This window comes from Miniopterus natalensis, chromosome 11 (genome assembly GCF_054644295.1).
Source record: "Miniopterus natalensis isolate mMinNat1 chromosome 11, mMinNat1.hap1, whole genome shotgun sequence".
Taxonomy (NCBI): Eukaryota; Metazoa; Chordata; class Mammalia; order Chiroptera; family Miniopteridae; genus Miniopterus; species Miniopterus natalensis.
Genome location: NC_142091.1, coordinates 49,034,581 through 49,055,656, shown reverse-complemented (window position 1 = coordinate 49,055,656; position 21,076 = coordinate 49,034,581). Strand labels below are relative to the sequence as shown.

Sequence of the window (21,076 nt, the reverse complement as noted above, 5' to 3'; positions counted from 1 at the left end):
CCCTCCAGTTTAAGCTTGACTAAATATTTTACCTTCTTTCATGGTAAGGATTCAAAATAATCCTGTGTCTTCCCAGCATACTTTCTCTACCATGAGAATGAGGAGAATACTTGATCCAGTTGGTGGTATTATACACTACTGTCACTTTATGATACACTGGAGCTATACTATCTTACTAATTACGGCTTGATCGGAGCCACTGAGCTTCCCAAGATGAGAGAATCTCCGTTATCACCTAATAGTCACACTGAGCCTCAGTATTTCACAAGAGTCCTCATTCACTGGCCTAGCTGAAGAGGGTGTTAAGAATTTCACTACTTCGGGAAAAACTGCATCCATTTCAGACAAACCAGCAGTGCTCCAACATTCAACACTTACCTAATGCCTTTAGTGTGTGAGGTACTACTAGTCTAGGTATTACGGAATAAATAAAACAGACAAAAACCCCTGCCCTGGTGGAAACTTACATGCCACTGAGAAGAGATTAATATAATACTCAAAGAGCAGAGTATACTAAATGAATCATTGCTATGGAAAAAATAAAGCAGGGAAGGAATATAACGAGTGCCTGCCAGGAAGGGCTTCTGAAATTTTAGATGGAAGGATGAGACAAAGTGAGCTCCATTGACATCTGGGGAAAGAGCACTCTGGGCAGGGAGGACAGGAGGTGAAAGGGCTCGCAGGGCATGTGCCTAGGATAGGGGCCAGGGAGGCTCAGCCTGAGCGAGTAAGAGAAAGGAGAATTCGTGGGGGTTTGAATCGTGTAGGGGCCTTCTGAGCTGTCCTGCTGATGTGCTAGGAGCGTGGTGAATGCCACTCAAAGGTTTGGAACAGAAAGCGATGTAACTGGGATTTAAACAGCAACACTCTGGCTGCTGTGTGTGAACAGACTGGGGGTGGGGAGTGGGAAGTAAGCAGGGGGACAAGGGTAAAGGCTATAATTTTTCAGTAGCTGAACTCAAATCAACTTCCTTTCCATTCCAAAGCTTCCCACTGCTTCATTTATTAACAATTCGTAAAAATGAGGTTAGAAATAACATATGATTATTGATATTATGTCCAGATTTCATGTTGTATTTTGATTAAAGCAAGTTTTGAGCATATAACTTTATAAACTATATTCATGTATCAGTGTTTTTAAATTCTCTGCAAGTGAGAGAGGTAACACTAGAATTCACTCACTTTTAATATCCTTGAAGAAAAAGTAATAAACAAGTCTGACTCACCTACACGCTAACCTAATAAAAGGCAGAACAAAAGCAGAGAGTGGAAAAGAACAGTGAGTAGTTTCTGTCTACGTGATTATCTAGTTCAGGAGGTTCTCAAATACATAACACGGTGGAAAACTTTCCATACGTTATCTCCTTTTACCCGTAACCGTATCGTATCAGGTACATAGTTTGAGGTTCAGAGGTTGAGATTTGTCTAAGGTCACAGAGCTAATAAGTGGGTAACAGGAAATCAAATGCAGGCCAGCGGATCCCAGCACGCTTTTCGCACCGCGCCATTACTGTCCAGGTCTGTGACTCACGAGGGGATTTGCAAAGATTATGAAATATTAGGCTGGAGCGAATGGGCACTGATTCTTGCAGAATGGTACTGCAAATGAGCAAATATGTGCTCCTTTGTGGGCAATTTCTTCAAAAGAGAATATTAATATCTAGGTTGAAATTTATTTTTAATTAGTTACCTGTGGAAATCATGAGCTTTTACTAGATAAAGTCTTATTGGAGAGAACGAATCACACAGCACTTTTAACATTCTCTCCACCCCCACCCCCACCCCCGAATCCTACTCTTGTTCTGGCTAAAGAATCTATCCCCTCTATTTTTAAAGTGAGAATGTGTAAAAGGGATAAAAGTGAGAAAAGGAACACAGAGAATGGCTACAGAAGGTGAAATAACCAGAACTGAGGTTTAAATACAGAATGACAAAGTGAAAAACATGAACTCAGCAGTCACCGAGTGCGCACTCCCTGTAAGGCTCACGCTTAGAAATACAAAGAATATAAAGGAATCGCCAGCCCAAACACCCACCCACCTTAAATTCTACTTAAAATCAAGTACCCGGTTCCGCGTCCTAACGCGTAAAACTATTAGAATCACAGTAACCGTTTACCGTAATTCCTACCTCTTATGCAAATTGTGGCCGTAAAGGCATCTTGCACCTTTACCAGCTGTACTGGATACAAAAATAAGGTGGTACCAGAAGAACTTTTACACATACTAATAGAGTCAGAGTCAAGAGACTTAGAGCCTGGGTATCAGGGCGCGCCTTAGAGGAAAAGGGCACAACAAAACTAATGGTTGTTCATCACTGCAGCTTTTAGCCGCACAAAGGAACTTTCGAGAAGGAAGAGTAAGTCTTACATCTAGTCAGAATCTTATCGATTTGATCAAAGGCAAACATATTGAAAGCAAGAACTCCAGAATTTCATAAAACAGTGAGTCACTCTTTCATAAACATTCTGCTTTCCAGTTGAAGGTTTTTTTCCCCTCCAAATTCTTTAGCACACAGCGTGCCAATGCCTTGTGTTAACATCTAATTCAGTGTTGAGTCAACTGAAGAATGATTTACAAAAGGATATACAAAATGGTTGTAAAATTTCAGAATCACTCTTTAAACTTTCTGAAAAAGTATTTCCTACCTGAGGGGCATTTGTAGCCACTAGAAATGCATTTGTCCGCCCTGGGTGGTCATAATCGTGCATGGCAGCTGCCACGTACAAAGCCATCAATTCCAACGCAGGGATGTTTGAAGACAGGCAGCCATAGCTCTCATCTGGGATTGAGCAGCTCCTCGAAGAAATGTAAGCAATTCGCCCAGGGTTAATTCTACCATCAGACTCTGAGGAACAAGCAAAACCAGCATTACACACAAAGCCTCCTCACAATGAGGTCAAGGAGGGGAGTCCCCATAGGTAACGTAACTTACTTGTTTACTTACTAAGAAATACATTCTATTTATAAACATGGACTTAAAACAATATATATTAACCATCCTAACAAGTGTTAGGTGATCTCACAGCAGTTCTGATTTGCATTTCCCTGATGACTGGTGATGTCCAGTATCTTTTCATGTACCTGATGCCCATTTAGATGTCTTCTTTAGAAAAATGTCTATTTAGTTCCTCTGCCCATTTTTTAATCAGATTTTTTGTTTGTTATTAAATTGTGTGAGTTCTTTATGTACTTTGGATATTAACCCTTTATCCAAATACATAGTCTGAAAATAATTTCTCCCATTCTGTATGTTGTCTTTATTTTTGTTTCCTTTGATGTGCAGAAGCTTTTCAGCTTGATGTGGTCCCACTTAATTGATTTTTGTTTCTGTTGCTTGTGCTTTCGGTGTCATAATCATTTCTATTAGTTCTCCAGTGCAACCAGAATGAGGCAGCACATCCCCTAGTCTTAAGTATTTGTCTTCGCCATACTTTTCCATTTCAACAGCTACTTGGTTTCCCAAAGCCTTGTCTTCCACAAATAGTTGACTCCATAACACTGTGTATAAGAACTTATAACACTGCCAGTAGAACTCTGAAGGAAGTGAGGAGCATGGAAGAGAAAACATATATTGCATTAGGAGATACTTAAATCATTGTGAACAGGCTGGTGGTAGAAAACTGCTGTTAGGGCCACTGCCATGAGGTCTCAGAAAGAAATGAGAGGAACATATTGGAAACTAGGGGAAAGGAGATCATTGTTATATGTACCAGAAAGCTTATCCAAATTGTGTGCTGCATTTAATATGGAACATGAAACCTGTAAATGAGGAATTTAGATATTTAGCTGAGGATTTACAAAAAAGTGCTGAAAATACTGCCTAGTTTTAGTGTTTGTAGTAAAATGTGACAGGAGAGAGAGATCGAAGAACTGTTTAGCCATAAAGAACCGGGACTTGGTAATTTGAGAAATAGTCAGCCTGTCCAGATCACAAAAGACACTAACAGTAGGAGATTAACTATCACGGAGGTGTACTCTGGACTCTCAGGAAGCCAAGGCAGCAGCTGGCATACTTTTTGCTAATCCTTTGGAAGGATGAAAAGGTAGGGATAGAGGGTCCTGAAGATGCTAAGCTGCTGCCTTTGAAGAAGGGTCTGTGAACAATGGGATGCAGGTGGCTTCTAGAAAATGGAGGAGGCAAGGAAAAGAATTCTACATCAGAGACTCTAGGAGAAAATAATCCTGCTGACACCTTGATTTTTAACTCAGTTGGACTTATTTTGGACTTCTGACTTCCAGACCTATAAGATAATAAATGTGTATTGTTTTAAGCCACTAAGTAAGTCTGTAGTAATTTGTTACAGCAGCAACAAGAAACTAACACAGACTTTGGTACTGCAAGTGGGGTATTACTATAACAATTCCCCCAAACTGGAATTGAGTAATGGGTAGAGGCTAGAATTTTAAAGAGCATGATAAACACCAATAAGAAATAATCAACATATTCAGTAAGTTCACTGAATGACAAGCGGGATGAATACAAAGAAAATCACCTGAGTACATCAGAGTGAAAATGATAGACACCAACAGCAAAGAGGAAGAGGAACATAGTAGTTTTGGATGTTTTTTTTTAAATCCTCACTTGAGGATATTTTTCCCATTCCTTTTCAGAGAGAGGGGAAGGGAGAAAGAAACATCGATGTGAGAGAGACACATTAGTTGGTTGCCCCCACCCTGACTGAGGGGAGGGATCAAGTCTGTAACAGAGGTGTGTGCCCTTGACCGGAATCAAACCCGGGACTCTTCAATCCAAAGGCTGACACTCTAATCATTGATATAAACGGCCTAGGGCAGTTTTAAGGAGAAATAAGACATGGCCAATTTGTCAACAGAAACTACAAAACTCAGAACATGATGGAATGGTATATTCAAGTGCATACGAAATACAAAAATATTCTTCTAAGACAAAATAAATACACCTACAAACAAAAAAAGCTAAAGAAAATGATCTCTGATGAAAGCACACAACTACTGGAAAGAATAAAAAGCGTTAGAAAAGAGGAAAATATAGCCTGGCTGGGCGTGGCTCAATGGTTGAGCATCGACCTAGGATCCAGGCAATTGGGGTTCAATTCCCAGTCAGGGCACATGCCCGAGTGGCGGGCTTGATCCCCCATGGGGGACGTGCAGGAGGCAGCCGATCAATGACTCTCATTACTGATGTTTTTCTCTCTCTCCCTCTCCTCTCTCTGAAATCAATAAAGATACATTTTTTAAAAAAAGAGTAAAATATAAATGGCAGACAAAAACAAACATAGGCACTTCCATCAAACAAATATGGCGGTACTTCAGACTCAAGTACCAAAGAATGTAAAGCAGTGGCTGGGTCTATGACACTTGCACTGATTAGTAAGGTAATATTTCTCAGGCATTTGAAACTGAGCAAATTCTGTCTGTGTGTGTCTCTCTCTATATTATTGAAGTATTTCTCCCCTCTTTTATGGGCTACAATAAAAGAACCATGAATGTTATAATTCATTATATTTGCATAAATACTTATACCTATGATGAGGAACAGAACTAACTTCTTTGGAAGCAAAGTTTGAAAAAGTTTTTTAATTTATCATTTAAATGCATATGCGACGCTTTCAAACAATGGGAATATTATATATTTTACATTTACATGATACACCTAAAAAAATACACCAAGAATTAAAAGAAGATAGCAAAGAAATGATTATCATAACATTCAGGATAGTGGTTACCTCAATGTGGGGGGGGGGTATCAGTAAAATGGGATACAGGAAAGAGACTTTGTAGATCCAGCAGTACTGCATCTTTACCTAGCCCTTAAGATGGGTAGTAGGTTTCCTAATTTCCATGTTATTATTATACATAAAAATTTACAGAGTCCTTTGTATGTATCAAAAGTTACTTAATGAAAATTTTGAGAGGTAGCTTGATTTATTAATCCTATTAATTAAAAGGAAGATTTGTAGCAGGAAGTACCTGTTTCGTTTCCTGTTCCAGGGTCACTGTGGATCTGCTGTAAGCCAGGAATTGGCCGTGTTGTCAGATACCAAACGGCATGTAGGACGTCTGTGGCGTGTATACGATTGTGATCTAAAGTCACCAAAACGTTTTATAAAAATGATCATTCTGTTACATTTACCATAAGACATTTTAAAAAGTCCAGTGATTTTTAATCATCCTCATATATAAAATGTATGGCTTAGAATAATTTCCCACAATTATATTTTTGTTTCGTCTTACTTTTTAAAGCCTTTTGATGTGTTAAAAAGTTCTTTTAAAAACTTACACTACGAAAACATAGTAAAGAGGTAAAAGAAAAAGCAGGGTAACCAGGGCTAATTGAAAGGCACTGAAATATATATTTAAGGTTGTAGCTTTTAAAAATAATTTGTAAGTACTGTCTGGATTATGGAGACCTATGTTTGCACACACAAGATTTTTTGCACATGGGCACATAGAAAAGTTAAAATTCTGGATACTTGAATATCCTCCCCCCCATAAAAAAGATGATAAATACTTATTTCTTAGATCTACTATAAGGGTTAAATGTTAAATGGTATATGAACACATTCAGAACATGTGCCTCACACATAGCACACTGGCAAGACCGACATGTAAAACCCAGCTTTGCTATTTATAATTTTATGATCTTGGGAAAGATTCCTCTGAGTGTTTACTTCTCACCCATGAATGGTAGGTAATACCACCTTTCCCGGAAAGATTAAATGGGATAACCTTTTCTAATCTAATGATTATAGTCATAGCTGACATTCAATAAAAATTCAACACTTCAACCAATATTTAATGAGTCCCTACCACGGAGAACTGGCAGGTGATACAAGACCAATTGTTAAGGCTACAGAACATGATTCCATCCGGGAGGAGCTTAGTTATCATACATGTTATCACCTTTTACTGACCATTTACTATGTCCCATGAACTCTGATAAGTGCTTTACACAGATGATCCTATCACTAACTATGGGGTTAGCACTATTGTTAATTCCCATTTACAAACTTGGAAACTGAAGTTTAGAAAAGTTAGGCCCAGAGACTTTTCTTAATTGGAGCTGATGGTGAATACTCCTTACCACCCCTTTCTTCCCATTCCCCTTCCCTTGAAGTCCATCTTAAAGTAGCGCTTTAATTCCATTTTTAAAATTTAGTCACTTTTTAAAATGCATACTTTGTAAGTGGAAATTATATTACATAAAACACATTAAATTACTATCACCATTATTGAGTTATCCCAATTTAATAATTTGTTCTCTATATAGTTGATTTCCCCAAAATCCTGAAGGGAAACTGTAGAATGTATTGACACATAAAGAAAACTATCTTTTCCTAATAAGAAATTCAAATGATATTGTTCCCATAAAATTAAATAATCATAAACCAGTATTATTTGAACTTAAATAATAAGATGTTAATACTTACAAGGAATGTCTCGATAGCCATTTTCTAATGCATGAAAGTAGTTCATGAATTGTAGAGTGGGAATTCTAAATATTTCCAATAAACCAGTGTCTTGAAATAAAGTATACATAACCTGAATGTAAATTAAAATAAAGTTCAGAATTTTTATTTGTAGTTGAGTGTAATATGTTTTTCTGATTTGCATTTAGGAATATTAACCATGTATATGTCTTTAAGTTGATAATTTATTAAAACCTTTCCTACAATGAATTCTTTTCAAAACATGAAAAAGGAAGCCCATCACCCTAAAGCCCTTGAAAACCAATGAAAGACTGTCATATCGTATACTAGTTTTAAGATTTTTTCCATTCTTCCCTTTAGCTTTTTATTCATAATTTATTGAAGGGCATGTGAATTCTATTCTAGTCCAGCGTGTTAAAAGAAGTCAGAATGATATCTTTAACATGTTTTTGTCCCTTTAATTAAAGACTTCAATGAGATGAAGTTATATACCTTCCACATAATTTACCCGTATGCTCTTACATTTCATGAATAAGATACTTTGGAGTTTATGAAGGTGATATTTTGGGAAGTTTAATCTGATGCTGTTGTGTGAACACATCAGGGACAACCTTGAGTCTGGGTATTAAAATGGAAGTTTTTTTCCATGGTTGTAGCAAGAAATGAACTACTTGGTCTTGAGAAAGGATAAGGGAAGGCAGGTGAAAGAAAAAATGAAGCATAAATTTCAGTGGTTAGCACTTGATTACCTTTTTTCCTTTTCAACCTCAAGATCCAATATAAAGTAAAACTTTATTACTTTAGCAAAATTAAATCCTATTATTATGGACAAAGAAACCACTTTTCATTTATATATATATTTTCAAATATTCTACTGAAAATTTAATTTGTGAAAACAATAATTCAATAAAGAAATGTTGAGTCTCTGCCTGAACCAGCATTATACATTTTTAGATTTTGCTTTTTATAGAGATTCAAAAAAATTCATTTGTAATAAAAATGTGGTAGAGATTTGAAACAAACCTGACTAAGGATCCTTCCTGAATTCTCTCCCATTTTTTCTACAAGTTCAAAAATTTGAAAGTTCCAGTTGCTCATCTTTTCTATTAATGAATCATAATCTTCTATTAAAACCCGGTCCAGTGATGCTTCCTGTTCAATCTGCACATACAGGGGGGGAAACCCAAACCAACATAACCTTTTGTTAATACTGTTAAATCCGTATCTAAATGAGAACACTTAAAATTGAACATTAAAAATGGTCAGTACTATTTTCTACAACGTTTTTTCTCCGATAGAATCTGTATTTCCTATTTTCTCACTTTGTAGAATGCTGTCTTCATATAAATATAAACCTGTCCTCTAGGCATCAGAAGATTTCTTAATCTTGACATTGCTTTTATAAATAAAAATATTTTCAAAACACTATACCAATCTAAATTCCATTTTCATTTTAGAGGGTACACATATCAAGAATAATAGAGCCTGGTAGGCGTGGCTCAGGGGTTCAGTGTCCACCCATGAACCAGTTAGATTCCGGTCAGGGCACAGGCTCCGGCTGCGGGCTCCATCCCCGTAGGTGGCGTGCAGGAGGCAGCCAATCAGTGACGCATCATTGAGACTTCTATCTCTCTGTCTCCCTCTCTCTCTCTCTGAAATCAATAAAAAGATATTTAAAAATTTTTTTTTAAAAAGTATAGAAATTTATATCCTTATATTAGCACTTATAATTATCTTAACTTCCCAAGAGAAATGGATGAGTTTTTCCCTAAAATGCTTACATTTTGAACTTTAATAACAAAAAAATTGTTATTTTAAGTAGATTACTACATTATTTTTAATGACTATGCACATGTTCCTCAGACCTTAACATTTCTAATGAAAAAAATAGCAGCATGGAAAGGAATATATCCGCTATAAAACGAAATGTGTTCACTGTAAGATGAATGCGCTTTGTTCTAGGATAATGAGCTTAGAGGTAATTATATTTTTTTTATCCAAGGTTTTCTTTAATGTGGTATAGTGACTCTCAGTAAAAAATTTAAAAATATTATATTAAAAACCCTGTTCTGGGCAAAAAACTAAGCACTAACTAATATTCTACTTCACTTTAATATAATCATAAGTTTTACATTTGGTTGCTGTGCATTCTGTGCCTCTTCTGTTAGGTGATTATCACCTTCCAGAGCTAATTTTCTGCAGTCTCTGTTCTCTGTTTCCACTTCTTGTTGAGCTTCTGTAAGGTTGAGTGATTCTTTTGAGGAAATGGTGTTGTCTTCGTCCCCTTTCAAAAAACAGCAATAAATAAGAACAAAACTTGCCCTACATGGGTAGTTTTATAAGAAAAATTATTTGTAAAAATATTCAGATAAAGTGAACTACTATGGTGTTCAATCTAAATGAACAACACCAAGAATTAATTACCATTGACTCTGTCTTGCTGGATTATCTGGCCCACGTATCTTGTGCCCAGGCAACATAAACATTTCACCTGGTATATCTACTCCGGGATTAAAAGGATGAGTGGATATTCTTAGTGGTCAAAGTTAGGTGGACTGGTCAATAGCCAACAGACAGGTGAGTAATCTATCTTGGAAATTCAACCCAATCGGTCCTTCAGATAACCATCACTCTTGCCAATATCTGACCGCAAACACATGACAGCCCTCAAATAAGGATCTCCCAACTGAGAACAGTCGGTCCAAAGAACTTTGAACATTAATGAATTATTTTTAAAAGCTTTATTGAGTATAATTACATACCATGAAATCCACCCACTGTAAGTGCATAATTGAACAATTTTAGTAAACTTAGAGTTGTGCGACCATTATGACAATCCAGTTTTAGAATATTCTTATCACCCCCAAAAAGTATCTTCATGCCTGTTTACAGTTAGTTGCTTTTTCATCCTAGGCAATCACTGTTATGATTATTGTCTATAAATATGCCTTTTCTAGAATTTCATATAAGTGGGATCACACAATACACAACTTTTTTGATCCTGGCTTCTCTCACTTAGAATAATGTTTTCTAGTTTATTCATGTATTAGCATGCATCAGAAGTTTGTTCCTTTAACTGCTAAATAAAATTCCATTGTATGGATACAGACCTCGTGATATTCATTCATTCACAGGTTGATGGACATTTGGGCAATAGGCAGTTCTGTGCTATTATGAATAATGATGTCGTGAGCATTCACAGTCCTGTGTTGAGGGCTCAGGCTTTCTCGGCTAAATTCTTAGCCCTGGTATTGCTGGGTGATACGGTAAATTTATGTGTAACATTTTAAAAAACTGAAAATGTTTTCCAAAGTGGATATACCATTTTACATTCCCATCAGCAATACATAGGGGTTCCGATTTCTCTGCATCCTTGCCAATACTTGGTATTGCCTGTCTTTCTGATTATAGCTATTCTGGTTTGAGAGCAGTGGTATCTCATGGTTGTATTAATTTGCATTTACCTAATGACTAATGATCATCTTTTCATGTGTTATCCTTCACTGAATGACTTTCAACAAATGATCTAAAACTTTTTGCCCGTTTCCCCCCACTTTTAATTGAATTTATTGGGGTCACATTGGTTAATAAAATTATAGGATTCAGATGTACAGTTCTTTAACACATCTTCTATATATTATATTGTGTGTTCACCACCCAAGTCAAGTCTCCTTCCATCAGCATTTATCCCCACTTTTTTGCCCAAATTTTAATTGAGTTGTATGGCTTCTTAACTATTGAGTTGTAAGAGTTCTTTACGTATCATGGATATAAGATGCTTATTTTGGATGTATAATTTGCAAATATTTTTCCCCAGCCTATGGTGTGTCATCTCATTTTCTTATTGATGTCCTTTTTAAGTGCAAAAGATTTTAATTTTGCTGAAACCCAATCTGTCACTTTTTCCTTTCTTTCATGGATTGTGCCTTTTCGGTGCTGTACCTAGGAATGCTTTACTTGATCCAAGGTCACAAGGGCTCTGTCCTATGTTTTCTTCTCCAAGTTACATGGTCTTAACTCCTACATTTAAGTCTCTGACATATTTCGAGTTACTTTTTGTGTACCTGGTGAGGTCAGAGTTCAAATTCTCTTTTGGGCAAGTGGTTATACAATTGTCTTGGCCTCATTTGTTGAAAAAAAGACCCTTTTTCTTTTGAATTGTATTGGCTTCTATGTGGAAGATCAATTACCATAAATGCAAGAATTTATTTTTGGACTCATACTTCTCTATTCCACTGATCTACAGGCTCATCTCTTTCTGCCAATACCACACTGTCTTAATTACAGTGGCTTTATAATAAGTTTATTCCAACTACTTTAATCTTTTGACACTACTATGAATAAAAATGTTTTCTTAATTTCAATTTATGATGGTTTATTGTTAGTATATAGAACTACAACTGATTTTCTGTACACTTGTGACTTTGTTAAACTTGTTTATTGGTTCTAGTAGTGTGCGTGTGTGTGTGTGTGTGTGTGTGTGTGTGTGTGTGTGTGTGTATTTCGGATTTTCTACATAGAGGATCATATGGTCTGTGAATAGGGACGGTCTTTCTCCATTAAGGATGATATGAAGCTGTGTGCTTTTCTTGATCAAGTTGAAGAACTTCTCTGTTATTACTAGTTTGAGTGTTTTTATCATGAAATAGTGGTTTGATTTTTGTCACGCTTTCTATGCATCTATTGGGATTATCACGTGTTTTTCCCCTTTATTCTATTAATGTAGTGTATTACACTGATTTTCAAATGTTAAACTACCCTTGCATTTCTGGGATAAATATATCTTCGTCATGGTGTGACTGTTTTATAAATTGCTGGACTCAGTTTGCTAGTATCTTTTAAGGATTTTTGTGTCTGTACATATAAGGGGTACTGGTCTGTAGTTTTCTTGGGACATCTTTGGTTATGGTATCAGGGTAAAACCGTCCCAACAGAATGAGTTGGAAAGTTTATCCACTTCTATTTTTTGGAAAAGTTTCTTTTAAAAAGAATTGGTCTTTGTTTTTTTAACAACACTTTAAAAACCAAAAACTATTAAAATGCACACTTTAAGAGGATGAATTCTGTGGTATGTAAAGGGATTCCTAGAGGCCTATAATCCCTGAAAGGACCTATCTATCTCTGGTTTACCTTCATATCCCTGGGGGGCAGTGCTGCAGGATGTACCGAGTTATCCCTACACGGCAGGCCTCCAACTCCAACCTCCGCCTCCCTAGTCCCATGAAGCTACCAAAAGGACTGTTCATTTTATCAGTCACTGGCCCCTCTGGCAAACACCCTCTTGGTGGCCCCAAACTCCAGACTCACTTTTTTGGACATGTGTCCTCCCCTCCAGATCTAGTGGTATTTCTGAGGAGCTTCAAGCAGATTTTTTTGCTTTTCTACCTACCTTCAGGGGGAATGTTGGTGTGGGTTAACGGTCTATTACTGGAAGCTTGGTCATCAATTGTTTAAAGTTATAAAACTATAATTTTATCACCATCGATATTTTTTGTTTGAGCATATGAAATGCTTCAGAATGATATAATTAAATTTTAAAATAACTCCTCTCTTTGCCATAAAAAATTTATGCAAACCTTTTGGCCTTAGATTGTGCAGTATAAATTTCAACATTATTATACTTTATTTCACTATTTATGAGCCGAAGCCATAACCAAAGACTATATTCATTTGTACAGCACATTTTTACTCTTTAAAATACTTTCACCATCTAATACTCTGTTCCTAGTAACACCTCTCTAAAGTAGATAAAAAACGCTGTAATCTTCATTTTAAAGGTGGATAAACCAAAGTTGAACTCATTCATTTATTCATCCTAAAAGTAATGTAAAAAATTGCTCATAAAGTTAAATACACACGACTCTGGACCCTCACCTGATTTCCCGCCACAGCAATCTGTACCAGACTCTGATTCAGGTGTTGAAACATATTTCAGTATTTGATGTCCACAGCTTATAGAACGAAACATAAATATACATACACATATGTAAACATGTATATACAATAAATTAGGCAAAAATTTAAAATCTATATACAATTAGAAAATCTGCTCAATTTTTAACCAAGGTCCCAAATGCAACACATCCTAATATTCCAATCTCTATAAATTTAATAGGATTTATCCTGGGGAGCATATGTGTGAGTGACCCTGAAGACAATAACACATTTTGAAAGCCAACAATGATGTCTGAGGTAAACACTTCGCATCTAAGCAGAAATGAGAAGGAACACCACACGAGCTGGGTATTATGATTACGCACGGAAATAGTGTATACTAAAATAATTCCCACACATTTACTGATATAATAAGTACAATGCCACTATATTGCACTTCAGATGGAGACCACTTAATTGGAAAATGAATGACAGTACTGAAATGAGAGAAATTCTGTTGAGAATGGAGGAGGGCATAGTCTTAATTCATCATCTAGTTATTAGACAGAACTAGAATATGAGTAATACTTTAAGTAACCTATATTGTAAAACAGAAATAAACATTTGGGAAACTTACCTGTTACATAAATTGCTATCAGAATTTCTAAGTGGCGGATAAAAATCTGGTGAAGTGGGTGCATTGCCCAGAGATCTGTGTAAAATAACACTTGGCTTAGTAAGAAAATCAGCAGTATCAGGAAATTCTATAGGCGATCGACTAGTTAGAGAGCCAGGAGACACTGGTCCATGGCCAGGAGAATTCACGGGACTCAGGCTCGGTAAAACACCTTGGAAAGTTAAAAGAGAGGAAAGAGATAGATAAATAAATTCTGCACGTGTATGGTGTTTATTATTTATGTTTGTGTACTTATATAAAGAGCATTTTCCTTCTTTAAAGAAAGCAAAATATTTACAATTAAATGATAAAATAAGATTTCTAGATGGAGCTATCTTTAAGACACTCTAGGAATTTAAGCAGAATACAGAGCCATGTTGGTAATCATCAGTGACTATGGAATAAACACCCTGCAGCAGGAGAGCACATTTCAGGTGGATACTAAGAGTAGAACTAAAATGTACATACTGTGTGGCACAAATTTTCCTAATTCTTTACCATTCACATTTTGTGTCCTTGCCAGCTTGATTCTTTTTATGAACAGAGTGCCTTTACCAAATTTTAGCGACTATTTTTCAATACAGTAAAATTCATTTTATTAATAGCATTAAGCAAGTTGAGCATATAATAAATTTATATGTTACCATCACAGCATAGCCTTTAAAAATATGCAAATCTGTCCAGCCGATTTATTTATTCAACAAATATTTGCGACCCTATTATATGCTGGAAAATGTGCTGGGTTTCACAATGGGGAAGAAGATACTATTTCTGTAATTCAACAAACCTAGAGTCTGGGGGACAATATAAATAAGTGCTATGTGCTCAATGAGGAAAACACAGCACTTCAGAGATTTGCTGAGTGTCTTGAATTAAGGCAGTATGGGTATCTCTGGAAAGAAGAAGGCAGACTTAAAACTTTTATTAGGAAGTAAAGAGCCAAGTAAAGTATGAATTAGAGAGGAAAGCAAATAGCAGTTATTAAGGATCTGTGAAATTTTCAGGCACAGAGGTGAACACTTAAGAGACTGTGTGTGACAGTTAATTTTGTGTCAACTGGCTAAGCCATGGTGCCCAGCTGTTTTGGTCAAACAGCAGCCTAGGTGTTACTGTGAGGGAAATTTTCAGATGAGGTTAATACTTAAATCAGTAGGCTGAGTAGAGCAGATTACTCTTCATGTGAGTTGGCCTCATCCCATCAGTTGAAGGCCTTAAGAGAAAAGACTGAGTCCTTCCAAGAGGAAGAAACTTTGCCTCCAGAGTGCCTTTGGACTTAAGACTGCAGCATCAATTCCATGGACTTAAGACTGCAGCATCAATTCCATGCTGGCAGGCTGCCCTAAAAATTTCAGCCCTTCCAGCCCCAGGAGACAATGCCTTAAAATCCATCGCCCACCCCCCTTTCTGCCTACATGCATGCATGCATGTACATATGTATGTTATGTATGTATGTACACACACACACAAACATCCTATTCTGTTTCGCTAGAAAACCCTGACTGATACAATAGGTTATTTTATTTAATCTTCACAATAACAACGTGAGTTAGGTAGCATTTTCACTTTACATGTGAGGGGGGGAAAAAACTACGAAATCCTCCCCCACTAAGAAACATGATTTGCTTAACAGTTAACACTGTGAGACCACACTCTGGAAAGGGCTGCCACTGCTGTTCTATCAGATTAATTTATTTAGAGGCTCCTATAAATCATATGTAATGTTAGGGCTCAACAGGATCTGATAAATAATCTGACAGCTTAATGTTTCAGAAGAAACTGAAGACTAGAGAGGGAAAGTGCCTTGCTTGTCAAAGTCACGCTGGTTGTTAATAACTGGATACAACATTCCAATTTCCAGCATTCTTTTCTCTAATTATACCAGTGAGTGTCCAAAAATCCAGACAAATAGGCTGAGAAGACTAAAGGGTATTTTAAATAATCTTAGGGTTATAAATTTGATACAACATAGAAAAGCTTCAAAGAGAGGAAAAAGTGGTAGAGAAAAACCTAGCAACCCTTAAGAAAGATATTCTATAATATAGAGCCATATTTTAATTGTAAACTTTATTTATTGTGAAATACAATATGCATACAGAAAAACTATAACAGGAGTGCTTATCACTCAAGTTAATACATAAAACATGGCTAGAGATCAGAAACCCATCTTAACTGCCCTTCCTCTTGTTAAAGGAAATCATTATTTTGACTTTTATAGTACTGTTTTTCTTGCCTTTCTTTATATTTATGCCACATATGTATGTATCTCTTAATTTACATTAGTTTTGCCCTTTTTTTGATCTTTGTAAATTCAATCAGTATATATAAATGCTTCTATGCCTTGCTTACTTTACTCAACATTTAAAAAAAGAGATATTTCCATGTAGTAGCATGTGACTGCAGTTCATTCGTTTTCAGTGCTGTGTAAAAGTGTATGCATGAATACAGCACAATTTTATTTCTCTATTCAAGTACTGAACTGCCAAACTGTCTTCCAAAGTGGCTGTTGCATTTTACTTTCCCATCAACAATGTGTGAGTGTTCCCACTTCTGAACATTTTTATCAACACTTATCTGGCTTTATAATTAAAAACATCATAGTGGGTGTGAAGTCATAGTTCACTGTAGTTTTGATTACATTTCCCTAATGATTAATGATGCTGAGCATCTTTTCATGTGGTTATGGGCCATTTTTATATCTTCTTTGGAGAAACATCTATTCAGATCTTTTGCCCATTTTTTAATGGGGTCTTTTGTCTTTTTATTATTGAGTTGTAAAACATCTTTTTGTATTCTGGATACAAGTCCATTGTCAAATAATATGATTTGCAAATATTTTCTCCTATGAATTGTCTTTTCATTTTCTTTAGGCGTCTGCTGAAGTACATACAGGTGCTTTTAATTTCAATGAATTCCAATTATCAATTATTTTCGTTCATGGACTGTGCCTTTGGTGCCATCTAAGAAAGCTTTACTCGATACCTAAAGTCACAAAGATTTTCTATGTTTTCTACCAGTTTTATGGTTTAACTCTTACATTTGAGTCTATGATATATCTTAAGTTAATTTTTAAGTATGGTAACTGGTGTTTTAAATTCATTCTTTTTCATGTGTATATCCAGTTGTTCCAACACCATTTGTTAAAAACACTATTCCTTCCCCATTATCTTGGTACCCTTGTTGAATATCAGTTGACCATGTAAGGGTTTATTTATGGACTCCCAGTTCTATTCCAGACTTGGAATATCCTTATGCTAGTGCCACAATGTCTTGATTACCATAGCCTGATAGTAAGTTTTAAAATCTGAAAGTGTGAGTCCTCCAAAAATTTTTTTAAATTAAGGATTATTTTTGCAGTTTTGGGTCACCTGAATTTCCATATAAATTTTGGGATAAACTTGTCAATATCTGCAAAGAAGCCAGCTCAGATTTTGATAAGGATTGTGCTAATCCTAGAACAACTGGGAAATACTGCCATCTTGACAATACTAAGTTTTTTGATCAATGAACATGGGATATTTTTTTCATTTATTTAGATTTTTAACTTCTTTTAACAATGTTCTATAGTTTTCAGTGAACAAGTCTTGCACTATTTTATTAAATTTATTCCAAAGATTTTTCCTCTTTTTGATGCTAACTGTAAATGGAATTATTTTCTTAATTTCTGTTTTGCATTGTTTGTTGCAAGTATATAGAAATACAATTGATTTTTACATACAAATCTTGTATCCTGCCACAGTGATGAACTTGTCTACTGGTTGTAATAGGTGTTAATGACTTTCTTAGGATTTTATAAATATGTTATTATGTCATCTGTAAATATAGGTTTACTTCTTCCTTATTTCCTTTTATACCTAACTGCCCTGTTTAGAATCTCCAATCCAATATCAAGTAGAGGTGGCAATTACTTTATAATTAAAATTTATTTTATAATTTATAGATCTTTATATTCTCTTTGGGGAGACATTGTTGTCCCACTCTTAAATAATTTAGATATGATTTCCTTTAGTTCTTTAAACACATGTATAGTAGCAGATTTAAAAGTCATTGCTAATGAGCAAATTGTGAATAGCCGATTCAAATTGCTTAGTCATGTTAACTTAAAACACATAAAATAGTCTTCAAAGTTAGCTATTAATGTGTAATGAAAAAACTTGGCGCTACCATATACTTTGAGATCTCCCACATTTAAATAATAAAAAATGATTTCTTACCAGCTCTTCTTAGACCTATATGGTGAGTTAGCGACACAGAAGATGACCTTTGCTTCGGGACTGTCAGTGGGTTTGAACTAAAAGGCCCATTTAGATAGCATCCTTGGCTAAAAAGGAAAGACAACAGGTTAAGAATTTTAAAACTGTGGCAGATTTCCTCATTTTTTTCTTCATCGGATCTGTTAAACTGGAGAAACTAAAGTCCTTCTCATAGGGATGATCCTACTAAAATGACTGACTTAATTACAAGGGTTTTTGCCACCCACCACCCCAACTGGGCAGATACACAAGCCTCCTGAATATTTTGCTTATGGAGGATGAGTGAGGTTGGTACTGGATAAGGCAAATGAAGAGGCTTGGAGACTGCACCAAGAAAATCCAGGTGGGGCTCCTGACCTACTAAGGTAATTCCTTTAACTGAGCCCAATCGGGACCCTAATGAGAATGGCTTTCCTCTCAGAGCATCATAAGAGGTGCATCCTTGAGGAACTGAAGAAAGGAGCCCCTAAGCAGGAAAATCTGAAAATGGTACAGGTGGCACACCTAAAACTTGGAGGAGGAGCTCTGTTACAATATGCAGATGACCTCTTCATAATTACCAGGGCACCATGTCAGCAACATTTAGGTAATACCATAGCTACTTTCAACCATCTGGCATCTCGTGGCTGTAAAGTAACAGCACAAAAGGCCCAGATTTGCCAACAAGCAGTAAAGGTGTCTTGGGTTCCTGCTTGAACATGGCAAAGGGGGTCTTACTGGAAACAGAAAGGAAACCATAATTCAAATAGAAGTTCCCAGTACCGGGGAACAATTAAGAGGATTCCCGGAATGCCTACATACACCTTTATATGAACACTTCCCAGAGTCAAAAGACAGTTTTCTTTGGACTGTGTTTCTACTTTAATCATCATCATTCTTTAATTGCAAATGTATTGCTGTTACATCAGTGTGATAGAAAGATTAAAAAACTGAATCATTTTCATCCTTCTTAAACCCAATATTCTCAAGACGATGTTTCCCATGGCTAAGAAATACCTGTCATATTTTCAGTTTCTAACATCATTTACTTCCCCATATCCTGCTTCCATTTGGGAAAAAACAAACTACCATGTTTAGGCTCTGAGCAAGCTTTGGACCAAAGCTTACTTTCCTGTACAGTATTCTTTCATACCTCATTCCATTCCATTCCACACAATTTTTTTAATAAACAAGGAGCCCATCTATTTGAGTATATTACAGAAGATTCAAATTAATCACAAAAGAATCTGGAAAATTATCTGATCATATTTCACATATAAACACTAACATAAATTTATCAAATAGCTGTGATCCAATTCTGCCACCCAGTGTTTTAAATGTGTAACTACAGAGCTCAAGCTAAAAGTAAAACACATGCTCAGTAATAACTTAGTGGTTTAATAGGAAATTTACACTGAGACCAATTTTATTAATTTAGTTAGATAACTAAGTAGAAGCTTATAACACACAAGAAATCACTAGCTTTCCTGGCTTTTAAGACAAAGCATTGAATCTTTTGTTATCAGGATAAATGGATATATATTTATGTTCAGATTTCGGCTCCTAGCATTTTTCTCAGCTTCATAGTAATGAATGCCTTTGAAAGATATTTAACATCTGAGGTGAACCCTGAGAATGTGCTCCTCCTCTCACCAGTCAGGAACCATTGCCCCACCTTGGGTATTATGCATTGGACCCGGCGACTGTTCCTGTAGTGGCCACCTCTACCAATTTATAAGCTTTTCCAGTACCCTGTTCTAAATTGATCCTAGCTTCCTTTAAGGTCCCCACATGCTTTGTATCCAACTGACCTAAATTTTGGGGTAAGAGAGGTTGGCTTCTTTTGAAGAATTATTTTCTCTATTATGTCACATTACTACTCATGCTGTCCTATACCTAAATTAGTATGTCAACTGTTCCTTTCTGCTTTTAGAACTATTTCAAACTTGATTCACAGAAACAAAGTGAATGTATCAGATCCAGGTTTCCTTAACAGGCTCTGGAGAGTTTACCTTGAAACACCAGATTCTTGGTGAGGCCTTTTGCCATTATTGCGTTCCCACCTTGAAGAAGGTTCAATAGGTGGCAGACTTGAAGCTCCTGAGCTCCTCCTCAGCTGTGGAGTTGGTAAACTATTCCTACTGTGTAGTCCCTGTTGAATAATTTATCAGTGGTTAAAATTGTCACCCTGTAACATGCTGTATATGTATTATTAAAGAAAGTACATAAAAATCAATACAAAGTATATTTTTAACATGTACAGGAGAAACAGAACGTTTTAATTCTGAAGGTATGTCAATTTTACTCAAAATTTCACATTCTATACTGTTGTTCTACATATTCTTCTACTATAAAAAAAAAAAGATTTCTGAACTCCCTACTTAACTAGATTTTTTTTCTTTTGTACACTTTATTCCTAGTATCATGAGAAATAAACAGTTGATAATTTAAAAAGTAGATATGAAAGATTTACCCTAAAAAACAACTTCTGAGGAAAGGATTAGATTCAGGGACTGTCAGCCTTTTTATACTTTCAGTACAGGGCTAATGTCCATAGAGGTTGATCTGTAAAAACTGCAGGATTCTGAGCTGCTTTCTGAACAAATGATTAAATCCAGAACACCTTTAGCATTAATAAAGTTTTACCCTAAGTTTTGAAAATACTTTTTTTTTTTTTTTTACCACTGTGAACAGGTGTCTTACTGAGATATACAGAAAAGTTTCTTTCTTACGAATCTCCCCCATCAGCAGATACCGAAACTGTCTCAGAGAGATAAATATCTCTTATATTTAAGTTTTCCCAAGGATGTTGATTTCGTAAAGGTTCATGGGTAGTTAGAAATTTAGGTCCATATAATCTCTCTTGTTTAACATAGTATATACGAC

At 35.9% G+C, this 21,076-nt stretch overlaps 1 protein-coding gene across 1 annotated transcript in view; it reads right to left on the bottom strand.

Annotated features, from left to right (window-relative positions):
- PDE3B (phosphodiesterase 3B) overlaps positions 1–21,076 on the bottom strand; it is a 105,072-nt gene that overhangs the window by 11,050 nt on the left and 72,946 nt on the right. Inside the window, exons 4-12 of the mRNA XM_087821749.1 lie at positions 20,203–20,342; positions 18,173–18,279; positions 13,923–14,133; positions 13,286–13,362; positions 9,544–9,695; positions 8,435–8,572; positions 7,412–7,523; positions 5,952–6,065; positions 2,648–2,847 (exon numbers count right to left, since the gene is read on the bottom strand). Coding sequence (XP_087677875.1) covers positions 2,648–2,847; positions 5,952–6,065; positions 7,412–7,523; positions 8,435–8,572; positions 9,544–9,695; positions 13,286–13,362; positions 13,923–14,133; positions 18,173–18,279; positions 20,203–20,342 — 1,251 coding nt within the window. The remainder of the gene's footprint in view (positions 1–2,647; positions 2,848–5,951; positions 6,066–7,411; positions 7,524–8,434; positions 8,573–9,543; positions 9,696–13,285; positions 13,363–13,922; positions 14,134–18,172; positions 18,280–20,202; positions 20,343–21,076) is intronic.